Source organism: Lipotes vexillifer, unplaced genomic scaffold (assembly GCF_000442215.2).
Source record: "Lipotes vexillifer unplaced genomic scaffold, Lipotes_vexillifer_v1.1 scaffold63, whole genome shotgun sequence".
NCBI classification, from domain to species: Eukaryota; Metazoa; Chordata; class Mammalia; order Artiodactyla; family Lipotidae; genus Lipotes; species Lipotes vexillifer.
In genome coordinates, this window is record NW_006784492.1 from 1,336,467 (window position 1) to 1,349,831 (window position 13,365).

Genomic DNA, 13,365 nt, shown 5'->3' on the forward strand with positions numbered 1-13,365 from the left:
CTTCCGAGACCAGAGATGGGACACAGGGACGGGGAAGGAGCCCAGCGCCCCAGGACTGCTCCCACCAGGCTCCCACTGCAGAAACGGGGTGTTCAGAGCCCACCCTGTGTGCAAGGTGGCTGTGGTGTCCCCAGTGCCAGGGCCACGTGTCCTGGGACAGAGGAGGGGTTTGTATTGACTTCCAGAGCCAGCCCCTGGCTCTCCTCACTCTCCTGTCCTCTCCCGCTTCTTTGTCCACGACACTGAAAGTCTGTACAGTGGAGACTGCACGTCCTCCCAGGAGCCAAGTGTTGGCTTCAGGGACTAGTAATAATTTTATCTGGGAAATGAGGCGAAGCCTTCATCCCTTGGGGAGGCAAGCTCACAGCAGTCGCAGTTGGTGAGGCTGTTGCTTTGGGGTCTGCTAGGAGAGTTCTCCATTCAAAACTTTCTCTCCAGCTGAGGTCTGGATTGATTAAATTTTTGAGAATTTGCTTCAACAAACAGCCCTTATTATCATTAAGCCTGAAATAGTAATCAAAAACTACAGCAAAATTTGAAAAGGCAAGGATTAGTTTGAAGAGTTTGTCCAGAGCTTCCTGGCAGCCAAAGTAAAAAGGGAAATATGCCCAATCACAGACTCATTGTCTGAGACTTTTTTGAGATTTTTTAAAATGTCATGGGCAGAAAGGCTGCCCTCTCCAAATGGAAATTTATTTTAAAATATCAAATTTGTGTTTTCAAAGAACAAATGCTGCCCTCACCCCCAGATGGGTCTGTATGTAACCTACCCCTTCTATAACCTATCCCTTCTCCCAGTCCATGGTGATAATCCCCAGCTTAGAACCGTTTTTGTGCCTAGAAGGCATTAAACATTCATCACCAGCTCTTGGCTTCTGTGTGGATGTCTGCATTGTCTTCCCAGCTCCCACCTCCTTTTGTCCCCAGAGCAGCCTGGCCAGGCAGGAGTCCCTCCCTCCTTCTGCAGGAGCATAAGTGCCCTGAGCCTGGTGGAGAACAGGGGAAGTGCTGGGTGCCCAATGTCCAGCTAGGGAGGGGTGGGGCTGAGGTTTGAGCCAAGGCCTTTAAAGTCCAAAGCAGGGGAGCCCGCCCTGCTGTGACCAGAGGCTTTCTGAAAAGGTGGCCTTTGTTCTGAAACCTAAAACACAGGTTTTCGTTAAGTACGCATTGAGGGAAGGGCACTGCATGAGGTGGGCCCAACTGCCACCCCCATGTGAGTGGACAAGGCGGGTGCTGTGTGGGAGCAGGGAATGGAAGTGAAGAAACCAGGCGGCAAAGCCATGCCAGGGAGCTCCAGCTGCGTCCTGGAGGCAACGAGGAGCCATAGATGGCTGTTGAGGGAGGCAGTGCCCAGGTGGGTTGGGAGCATGCTAGGAATGTGAGCCTGCGCAGCGTGGTCTGCCCTGCAGGTGGTGGCAGCTGGGGGAGGGATGCGGCCCTTCTTGCATAGGGTGGAAAGCTGCAGATGGCCACCTTTGGGGGCTGCCTTCCCTGGGGGAAGCGGAGAGTGGCCAGCTGCTCCCGTGGAAGTCAGGCTTGGTCCCAGGGACCTGAGCTTCCCTCTTCCCGCTCATTGGCCTGAGCCTGTTGCTTAGTAACAGGATCAGCGCTTCTTGCTGATGCCCACGCCTTCCCCGGGGAGGGGTGCACCACTCCTTCTGGGTGGCCAGCTCCTCCGCCGCACCTGAGCTTTCCATGCCGCTTCTGCCCTGGACTGCCTCCCCGACTGCTCTGGGGGGAGGGTCTCCTCTTGGAGAGCCCGCTGGGCGCCCATCCGGGCTCCCCTTTTCCAGGCTCCTCCCGGACTCTCCAGCTCTGAACCGGTTGCTGGTTGGAGCCGGTCACAGGGCAGCCCTCAGAGAGGCCCAGTGCCACTCCAATCAGGGCGCAGCTCTGAGCCCGGCTGTGAGGAATAGACCCCACCACTCACCACCTGGGTGCCCTGGGCACGCTGTGTCCCCTCTCCAGGCCTTGGGAATAGATGTGGGGTCAGCAGTGGGTGTGGGCGGTGGCCCGGAGGGGCAGCCTGGTGTGGCAGCAGCCAGGAGCTGGGAATGTGGGGCCTTGGACCGGGGCAGCCCTGTCCAAGCTGAGGAGCCCCCGTGGCCCGTTCTTGGGCTCGACTCCACCTGCTGGGGCCCAGCCCAGCCAGGACGGGGTCACACCCAGAACCTGGGATCACACTCGGAGCCAGGATCAGGAGACCCACCGAAGTCAGGAGGGAAGGGGCAGGGTCCTGGCATCCAAGGCCTCTGCTGGCTGTGTGCCGATGAGGGGCCGTCCTGTGGGTGGGTGGGTCCTCAGGCCTTCCAACGTGCATCCACCTGGGCTGTGGCCCTTGGAGCCTCTGTGTCTTCCGCCCACGTGGGGTTGCACTGTCCATGTGCTCAGGGGTGGGTGACGGGATCAGAGCCCTGGTCCCCCTTCTGGAAATGGGGTGAGCCTTTCTTGTGGCAAGGCTGAAGTTAAATGAGGGGGTGACGTGGAAAGATGAGGAGGGGCTGGGCCCCATGGGGGGAGCAGGCACGTGGGCTGCCTTGTGGGGTGCATCTGCCTTGTAGGGTGCTGTAGCCCCCAGGAAACAATGTCCCTCCTGGCTGCCACTCCCCACCCCCCAGCCACTGCGCTGCAGTCAGGGGATCGAGTCGCCAGTTCAGTGCAGAGCCCAGTGGGTGGGATGCACTTGAACCTTTTTTATCTCTCCCAGCAGATGCTCGCAGCCCCTCCTGCTTGGCCCCGGGCTCCTTAGAGAAATCACAAGCCAAGCCCGTAACATCTCAGGCATTTTAAAGTTAGAACCCAGTCGGTTCCCTGCCATCAAAGGTCAATCTCAGATTCGACCCAGACCCCCCTCCACTCCCAGTTAGATCTGAGGAGGACAGTGGGCGAGGGAGTGTGATCCTGCACCCCACTCCCACCCCGAGTCCACAGCTGGGGCTCAGAGAGGCCCCCGACATGTCCCGGGTCCCATGCGAGTTAGTGGCAGAGCCGGGCCTTTGAACCCGTGACCACGTCTGCTAGAGGAGGGGGCACTTGAGGGAAAACAAGGAAACTTTTTGGAAGGTTCTAGAAGGGTCATGCTGGGGAAGGGGCCCAGGTCCATCCTGTGGCTGTGATGGCAGAGCCAGGCCCAGGGTGCGAGGATGAGTGGATGGCAGGCTTTGGCCCTTCCAGGCCAAAGTGTGTCCCCCTTCTGCCCCCGGGCAGTGGGGACACACTCCCTCAAGGACGTCTGCACGTTGACAGCTGTTGTCGAGTGGATTCATCACAGAAGATTCACCTGTCATTTGCAAAGCCCTGCGAAGCTATGCTGAGCTCCAGATGTGTTTAGAAAATGATGATTGTGGTTTCCATGACAACAGTCCTCACACCTGGCTCTGGCCTCCACGTTCACGGCTCACTATTAGTGAGACCCTACCCCGAATCTATGGAGACAAGGAGGTGGTGTGGAGGTGCGGACCACGTCCCCCCTCGGCGGCAGGTGGCACGTTTGCCCGCAGAGCAGGGGGCTTCCCTCGGGGAATCGGCCCCTCAAGAGGTATCCCCCTCGAGACAACAGCGGTAATAGTTCGAGCGTTCAGCTCATGTACGCTTATTCATTCCTCAAATGCGTCCTTCACACCACAGGCCTGTCTCTGTTAGCTCATGACAGCTGCGTGAGGCTGGTACTGTTACTACCCCCATAAAATGCGCCCCTGTCTTAGTGGGCACAGAGACGTGAAGTGACTCGGTCACTGCCACACAGCTGGTGGGGGCAGCCTGGCTCCAAGGTCCGTGTTTCCAGCCACTGCCGTGCCCTGCCTCTCCCCAGGCCCGGCGTGGTCCAGGATGCTCCTTTGCTTTGCCCGTCTACGAAGACCTGGACCGAGGCTCCGAGCAGGCTTTCTCCACTTCAGCGCTGTTGACATTTGGGGCCTGACGATTCTTTGTGGTGGGGGCCCACCTGTGCCCTGGAGGGTTTTGAGCAGCATTCCTGGCCTCCAGGCCCCTGGGGCACGACCCCCACCTTCCACGCCCATTTGGGAGGACCAGAATTGTCTCCAGACATGACCAAAAGCCCCCGGGAGCAAAATGGCCCTAGTCGAGAGGCGCTGGCACAGAGCGTACCGTGTGTGCCTGCGGTCACCTGCTAGGTGAGGGCCCAGAGTCAAAGCTGCACGGGTCCAGCACTGGAAGGTGGTGTCGGCCCTGCTTTGCTGGGGATGGACTGAGGGGGCGGGAGGGGAGGGGTCTTGATGCCTCCTGAACTTGAGGAGGGAGCTTCCCCTTGGCTCCGATGCATTCAGGCGTTCGTTCACTGAGCTTTTCTCCACCGCCAGCCTGGCTGGGCTCCAGGATCCTGAGATGGCTGGGAGGTCCCCTCTTCCCTCCTAGCCCTGGACCCTGGGGTTTGAGCCTGTTCTTAGGGTCTTTTCCAAAGTTGCCAGTGGATTTGACGGTGTGGTAAATTAAGAAATCTAGGGTTTGACCAACAGTTCTGTAGATATTAAATATTTTTTATTCTTAAAGATAACATGATGCTGGGCTCTGCCCAGAAGGAGAGCAAATCGAGTCTGGCGAGCCCACCGTGCGTCGGGTGTGTCCCGGCAGCATCAGCACCTAGACGTGCGGGCTCTGCTGTCTTCATATGAGATGTGTCATTGAATGTGACTGCCCCGCCCCACCCCCCCGGCTGGAAACAGGGCTCCACACGGAGAGGAAAGAGGCTTGTCCAGTGTGACCCCGAGGAGTAGGGCCAGGATTGGAGCCAGGCTGCTGGACCTTGGGCCTCATTCTTTCATCTAGGGTAGGGGGGTCCCTGCCTGGCTGAGCCCAGGAGCTGCTGAGTCCCTCAGGGCACCCCCTGCTCGCCTCTGCTCATCAGGGCCCTTTGGGGTCCCCAAGGCCCCACCCTTGTCATGTCCCCGACACACACAGATATACACGGACATGTTAGACACACACACACACACACACACACGCACACAGACAAGACACATAGAGACACACACATGCACCCACACACAGACAGACACACGCAGAGACGGGTAGGCCAACATACAGACATACACACATTTATGCACAGACACAGACACACACAGACACACACACACAAATAGACTCACGCAGGGACACACATTCACACAGAGACACATACACTCATCCATACACATGACACATCACACACACAGGCACTAACACACGCATACATAGATACACTCCTGCACACACACTCCTGCACACAGTCACATACTGTTTGCACACAGACATGTCACACAAAGATACAAGTGCACATAATCAGACACAACACATGCACATAAGACCCACGTGTACGTACTCGATACAGACATGTGCACACACATGCGCATCCCAGGCAGATCATGCTGCCTGTCTCTGCCCCTGACGTTGCCCGGCCTGCTCCACCCCCTGGTCCTTCAGCACACGTGGCACTGACTGTGGGAGCCCCCGGTGTGGCTGCCCATGGCTGGAGGGGTCGTGAGGCAGCAGGGCCGTGTACTGAGCACCCGAGACCCCTGGGGGGGCTTGATCAGGGACGGGCGTGGCTGGAGGGGCAGGGGGGAGACCGGTCAGGGGCCCAGACCACGCTGGGGGCCATGGGAGGGAGAGCCCCCATCACCCGGGGCTGAAGGCGCTTCCTGGGGCCTGGCTCTGACCTGGGCTGAGGCCGGGAGCACGAGCGCGGGTGGTCAATGTCCACGCACACAGACAAGACACATAGAGACACACACATGCACCCACACACAGACAGACACACGCAGAGACGGGTAGGCCAACATACAGACATACACACATTTATGCACAGACACAGACACACACAGACACACACACACAAATAGACTCACGCAGGGACACACATTCACACAGAGACACATACACTCATCCATACACATGACACATCACACACACAGGCACTAACACACGCATACATAGATACACTCCTGCACACACACTCCTGCACACAGTCACATACTGTTTGCACACAGACATGTCACACAAAGATACAAGTGCACATAATCAGACACAACACATGCACATAAGACCCACGTGTACGTACTCGATACAGACATGTGCACACACATGCGCATCCCAGGCAGATCATGCTGCCTGTCTCTGCCCCTGACGTTGCCCGGCCTGCTCCACCCCCTGGTCCTTCAGCACACGTGGCACTGACTGTGGGAGCCCCCGGTGTGGCTGCCCATGGCTGGAGGGGTCGTGAGGCAGCAGGGCCGTGTACTGAGCACCCGAGACCCCTGGGGGGGCTTGATCAGGGACGGGCGTGGCTGGAGGGGCAGGGGGGAGACCGGTCAGGGGCCCAGACCACGCTGGGGGCCATGGGAGGGAGAGCCCCCATCACCCGGGGCTGAAGGCGCTTCCTGGGGCCTGGCTCTGACCTGGGCTGAGGCCGGGAGCACGAGCGCGGGTGGTCAATGTCCTATGTCCGGGATGTGGCACGGCTGGCCACAGAAGGAGCTCAGAAGTCAGGGCCAGAGGGCTTCCTGGGAGGGGCACCCTGGCAGGCGAGTGCTCGGAGGACAGGCATCGGGGCTCCAACCTCTCTAAAGAGGCACCTTTCCTGGGTGGGGGGCACAATTAGGTTCAAAGTCCACCTGCCAACAGAGCAGGACAGGCGAGGCCACCCAGAGCTCCTGCCATCATGGCGCCCTGCTGCCCGGGCCATGCTTGGGGCAGTGCCCACTGCAGGGTGCCCCTGTGCAAGTCCACATCTGCTTCCGCAGGCCCGGATGCCCATCTCTGGAAGGTGGGGCCTCTGTCTGGTTCATCCTGGTATCCCGGGCGCACGGCCCAGGCTGCACACAGTCGGCGCTCGATGTGCGCTCACACCAGCCGTCGTGTAACGGTCACGGCTGGACGGTTCCGTCTGTCCTGTTCCCCGGCCCGCTCTCACTGCCCCTGGGGTGTCTGAAGTCCCAGCGGTGCAGGGCCGCCACCCCACGCCTCTAGCCCACACCCACAAGGATGACGGCTGTGCTCCGTTCTTTCTTCCAGGTTGCAAGGGCTGCGGAGTGGAGATCAAAAACGGCCAGTCCCTGGTGGCCCTGGAGAAACACTGGCATCTGGGCTGTTTCAAGTGCAAGACGTGCGGGAAACAACTGAACGCGGAGTATATCAGCAAGTGAGTGGGTGGGGCTCACTGACCTGTCACCTGGGGGCGGGGCAGGGCTCGTCCTGTGCCCACCCTCCTGCCAGCTCCTCCCATCTGTGCCAGGGGAAGAGCCCCGGCCGGGCCCCTCTCCCTACCAGCCTTGCTTCCTTAGTGTGGTTTGCAGAGACTCCCATGCTGTTTCTGTTCACTGGGACAGAGACTTTAGCGCTCCCACCTTTGACCTTGTAAAACACCTCCCCACACCGCCCCTGGTGTCACCCTCGCCCGTGGAATTCGCCCCGCTTGCTGGTGCCTGCATCCCCTTCAGAATGCAAAGTGGACGTCAGCTGAGGCCGGCAGCAGAGCGAGGAAGAGAGGGCTGACCGGGCTCGGGTGTCACGGGTGTGACAGCACAGCCCTGTCTTCGGCCGCGGGGCCATCGGCAGCTCCCGCTGGCCGACACAAGGTCCCTGATGTGTGCTCAGGATGCAGCGATGGCTGGTTTGGGGTGCGGGGGAGCACCATTATCCAGAGGCGGTGGGGAGGGAGCTTCTGGGGATCGGGCCCTGAGCAGAGGCAGCTGGTCTGCCAGGAGTGGAGGTGCATTCTAATCCCTGGAGATCAGGAAACTGAGTCAGGTGAGCCCCCAGACAGCAGCGGGGAGGGAAGGGTTACAGGCTGAGCTCAAAGGAGCAGCTTCTCTGAGTGCAGAGCGGCTCCCTCCTGCCAGTCAGGGGCTTTTCTGGCAACTTCTATCAAAGACTGCTAGTTCTTGATGCTTTGAGGGAATAGAATCATCACAGGAATTGACTGGGGTAAAAAACTGCTGCAATAAATCTTCAGAGAATAAAACACACACACATACATGCATGCACACGCATGTGCACGCGAGAGTGGGTGTACACTGGGGGAATCCGAATCGGGTCGCTGCGTGTGCCAGTGTCAATTTCCTGGTGGACCTTGTACTCTAATTCTGTAAGATGTGAGCCTTGGGGAAACCTGGGGAAGGCCGTCCTGGTTTCTCTGTCCCATTTCTTACAACTGTGTTTGGATCCACAATTATCTCAAAATCAGACATTGCCAGTGAGAGTCCCCCCACCAAGATGAGCCTCTGTCCAGGCTGGGTCAGGCTTGGGGGGGGGTTTCTGACCGCTTGGGCCAGGACCTGTTGCCTCTGTCATAGTAAAGGGAAGGGGTGAGTGACACGCCAAGGCAGCCTTGGGGACAGAGCACTTAAAATAAAACAAAATGATGCCCAGCCCCCAGAGCGCTGCAGCCCCTCTCACCCACACAGCGTGTATGTTACTTAGCAGCCTCCAGAACAGCCCGGAATTCATGATGAGGGCGTGGTGGTGTTGCCATGGAGACGTTATCTTTGAACCTCCTGGATTTGCTGCATGTACAGCCTTTTTTGGGGAGAGGTCGGGGCCCTGAGGTCAGGGCATTTGAAGGTGGACCCTAAGGGCCCAATATACATGTCCCCTCCCCTGTGGAAGGAAGGGTTGCTTCGTTTCTGAGGCTGCAGAGAAACACCAGGACCTCACCCCTCCCGCCGGCATCTGTGTGACCCAGACAAGGTCCCGAGCTTTGAGGAATAGAGGGCGCCACTAGCTGCAGTCTCCCAACAGCTTGAGAAATCTCACCTTCTGTTAGCAGCTGAGCAAAAATCAAAACCAAACTGGGGCTTACGCGGCAACTTCAGCAGTGTGGGGTTGGGGTCGGGGGGCGGGGATGACGCACCAGAGTAACGCCCCCGACCCTGCAACCACCGTGCCAGTCGCCTCCACATCCAAGTCCCATTGGGCTGGACCTGGGGCCAGGCGGACAGCCCCATTTGGCGGTGACAATGACAGTGGCCTCAGCCACCAAGTGCCAGGCACCGGCCATACCTTGTCTTCCTTAGACCTTGCACTTACCAATCCCACTTTACAGCCAGGAAGCTGAGGCCCAGACTGGTTAAGTGACAGCTGGGACTCTGGGCATTTGAATGCAAGCCTGTTCACTCACCGCTGCCCAGCAGGAAGCATTGGCACCACCTCCGACACCGTCACTGCCACTCGTCCCGTGGCATTGACCCCATAGTGATAATTAATGAGCTTCGACTGCAGGCCGGATACTGTCCAGGCCTTGTGTCTGCGTTGTCTTCCATCCACCACCTGCAAACCAGCTGTCTCCTTACAGTTCAGTGAAGGGGGCTCGGCATTTAAGCAGCCCACCCACGGCTGCCCGGATATTCATGAGCAGTGCCCACGAGGTGTCCCGCTCGTCCCAATTTCCCAAAGCCACAAGCCACACGTGTGGCGCATAGTAAGCCCGCCTTTGCTGTGCGCAGGGAGCACGGACGCGTCGCTCCTTCCTGCGCAGCCTGATGCCCCTCACCCCTCGGATTTCGAGAGCAGGAAGCTCCCGGCCACGCCCAGGAGGGTGAGGGTTGGTCCCAAGGCACACCTGCCACTTGGCATCTTGTCACCCTCAGACCTGGTCTCCAACGTGGGCGGCTTTGTCACACCCCCTTGTCGGCTCACGTTTTTCTCCAGCGCCCCAGACCCCTTTCAGAACGAGCAGGAAGCCACCCAATGCGTAAATAGACTATTTCCCACCCCGGTTGTTAAACAGCGGACAGAATGAACTGGAAGGAAGAGCCACGTCTGCAGAAATGTCTTTTATCTCCCAGACGCAGCTTTGATTCCTTGGGCTCAGCCTTTGGAGCCCTCCACCAGCCCTCGCCCGCCGCCTGGGCAGGCGGCCCCACCTCTTGCACCTCAGTTTGTCCACCTGTGAAATGGGACGATCTTTGTGGTATTTCTCGTGGGGCTGCCCTGATGACCGAGGGGCCGTGCTGGTGCCCGTAAGTGCCCCATACACGCTGTTCAAGGGCTGTGCTGTTACCCAGAGTAGGAGGAAGTGGCCATTTGCCCCTTGGACGTGGCCGCTCTCGTTGGCAAGGACTCTGAGGGTTTGGGGGTCCTGGGGGTGCTCCCGCCATCCTGACTGCCGGCTCTGTTGCAGGGATGGGCTGCCCTACTGTGAGGCCGACTATCACACCAAATTCGGGATCCGCTGCGATGGCTGTGACAAGTACATCACGGGGCACGTGCTGGAGGTAAGGAGGCCAGCCTGGAGGCTGCAAGCATGACACTCGCCCGCTCTAAGTTCTCTGGGCACTGGGGTCTGCCCGCCCCCTAGGAGTTAACAGAGAGGATAAGAAGGTGCCTCTCGTGGCGTCTGCGGTGTATGTTGGTGCAGGAACCCGCACCCCTGAGCCTCTGCCTCCCAGCTCTGCCAGAGGACACCTTCCAAGGTCTGCCCAGTGAGTGCCACCTCCTCCAGGAATATTTCCCTGCAACACTCTCTCACCTGTGCCCTTTACACGTTGACAGAGAGGTGGGAAGATCTTGCGATCCTGGTTCAGCCCTTTGGCATCTAGATGGGAAATCTGAGGCTTGGCGGGTTGCAAAGGGAGCCTGGGAGGCAGGGCTGGGTCCACAGAGGTGGCCAGGTCACCCAGCGATCTCAGGTTGGGGCCTTTCTGGGGTGCTGACAGGTGCGTTTCTTGGTCTGGATGGTAGTTACACAGGTGTGTCCCTTTGTGAAAATAACACGTGTTATGCACTTTACTACATTTGTTCAGTAAGATCAATTCCATGGGGTGCACAGGACCAAACCCACCCCCCCGATGCTCTGGCCCAGCCTGCCCCTCCACCCCACTCTGCAGCCCCTCCTGGGCTCTGCGCTGGGGCGGGTGGATGGGCCATCCCTCGGCGAGCATATGGTCTGTTGGGGAGGGCAGAGGTAACCAGAGGACCTGGGGGGTGGGGAGGGCGCAGAGCACTGGGAGAGGAGGGGCCCTGACCCAGCCAAGGGGCCTGGGAGCCTTTGCCAAGGAGGTCACAGAAGCAGCCTCTGGGGGTGGGAAGACAGGTTGGGGTCTGAGGCCGCAGGGCCCGTGCCACCCTCCCAGACAAGGGCTTCTGAACCCTGGAAAGCCTGGGTCGGATTTGCATACTAGAGAGCTCCCTCAGGCTGCCACTGAGGCTGGACCTGAGGCCAGAGGCTGGGAGGCCAGCCAGGAAGGGCTGGGCATTCCCGCATCCCCAAGGACTCCTGCGCTGCCCGCCCCACAGCTAGAGCCCAGCCGTAGTGGGCTCAGAATGCCTTGGTGAATTGCACGTTGAGCACTGAGCTGCTTTGCTTGAAATTACACTTGACATCAGAGCTGCAGGGAGAGAGTTGCCCCAGGGCCTCAGCTCCAGGTAGTGGGGGGGAGAAGGGGTGGCCACACCCACCCAGAGGGCAGTGAGGCCCTCCCCACCATCTCCCCATTTCCCAGATGCCACAGCGGGAATGGTCCCAGGCTCTGTGCAGAGCTGTGCCCTTCTACGCCCAGAGGCCCCTGCGGGGGGCTGTGATTACACCCTCCTTGACTGTAGAGAGTTGGCAAAGCACAAATAAGGGGGGAAGCCACTGACATGCGATCATATTTAGCTGAACTTTTTGGCTGGATTCCTTCCAGTTTTTTCTCTCTCCACATGTCAGAGTTGGCATCAAACCATTTATACATTATATCCTGATTTTTTTCAACTCCCATGTCCTATTTAATGGGTTCCTATGTTTTTGTTTTGTGTTTTATGGGTCTTTTTGTAAACAGCTTTATTGGAATATAGTTCGCGTACCACGCAATTCACCTGTGTAAAGTGTGTGATTCAGTGGTTTTTAGTATCTTCACAGAGCTGGGCATCCATCCCCACAGTCCATGTTAGGGCGTTCTCATTACCTTAAGAAGAAGCCTGTACCCCTTAGCTGTTCCTCCCCTACACCCTGAGCCCGTGGCAGCCACCAGTCTACCTTGGTCTCTGTAGAGCTCCCTGTTCTGGACGCGTCATATAAATGCAGTCATCCACTATGTGGGGTCCTCTGTGATCGACATCTGTCTCACAAGATAACATTTCCAGGTGCATCGCACATAAGAGTGTTTCAGTGTTGCATCATATTTCATTGTAGGAGTAGACCAGAATGTTTTAGGCTGATCATTCATTGTTGGACATAGCACCGTTTTCCACTTTTTTTACTACGATAAATAACACTGAGATGAACATCTTTTTTTTATTGCGTTTCTAGTTTTCCTTAAGATTCATTCACAGAAGTGTAGAAACTGAGCCAACAACCATGAACTTTGTAAGGGTTCTTGACACTTATAAACTGCTTTCCAGAAAGTTTATTCTGATTTGCATGCTTATCAACAGAGCACGATCCTTCCCCTCTCCCACCCTGGGTGTAATCTTTACGTAATCCTTTGTCAAGTGATAGGGGAGAACGTGGGGCCTCGCTGTTGTTTGCTTCCCTCCCACCCCTAGTGGACACCCCTTCTTTGTCATTTTTACCCAGTCATAGTTCTTGCATTTCAGTTATCTTCCGTCAGCATTGCCCGTTTATACACTGGGGGTTCCATGTCTTTCTGACGGAGTTGGGCGGGTGGTCACGTGATGAGACTGTTGACATCTCGTCTGCTGAACATCTTGTATGTTTTTCTTGGGTGGCGATCACACCTCGTGTTTGTACCCCCATCCTCCGAACGTGCACGAAGGATGTGTCCTCCCCCCCGTACCCCACGGTGACGTCTCACCTGGCCCTCCCGTCTCTCCAGGGCTCTCTCCTCACCCAGACCCTGCTGCAGACCCTGCTCTGGGGGAGTCTGGGCACCCGCCACCTCCGGCAGTGGCACTGAGGCTTCTGGAGGATTCCCCCGGCCAGGGCCCCACCTGCCACAGTGCCTGGCAGTTCAAGCCTGTTTCTCTCTGTTCCCCCAAAAGACTATTCCAGACCTTCCTCGCTCTCCTGGGCTGCCGCCCTCCCACCCCAGCCGGCCAGCCACAATGACCTTGTCTAAGATTTAACAGAGAGAGGGGCAGACGTCACTCAGGGCTGTCTGCGAAGCTTCTGCCCGACCCGCTCCTGCCCTTCCTGACGGAGGCTCTGTCTCTCCTCCCAGCCACAGCCCCCAGCCCTGTGCTCCGGTCCGATCCCCGCCCGCCTCCTCTGGAGCCTTACCCTGCCATCTCCTTTCCTCCCTGGGGGCCACAAGGCACCCTCCTGGTGGCTTGTTGAAACAGCTCAAGTCGCCCCCATTTAAAGAGACTAGAAACCCATCACCCTCACCTGTCCAGGTCCGCCAGCCGCTGCACCATCTCTTCAAGCAGCTCCCCAGAGCGCCGGCCCCCTCCCGCCCTGCTTGGTGCCCTCACTCTGTGGGCTTGTGTCTG

At 58.1% G+C, this 13,365-nt stretch overlaps 1 protein-coding gene across 1 annotated transcript in view; it reads left to right on the top strand.

Moving 5' to 3' along the window:
• ABLIM2 (actin binding LIM protein family member 2) overlaps positions 1–13,365 on the top strand; it is a 126,051-nt gene that overhangs the window by 29,717 nt on the left and 82,969 nt on the right. The window contains exons 5-6 of the mRNA XM_007456866.1: positions 7,009–7,135; positions 10,115–10,208. Of these exons, the coding sequence (XP_007456928.1) occupies positions 7,009–7,135; positions 10,115–10,208 (221 nt within the window). The remainder of the gene's footprint in view (positions 1–7,008; positions 7,136–10,114; positions 10,209–13,365) is intronic.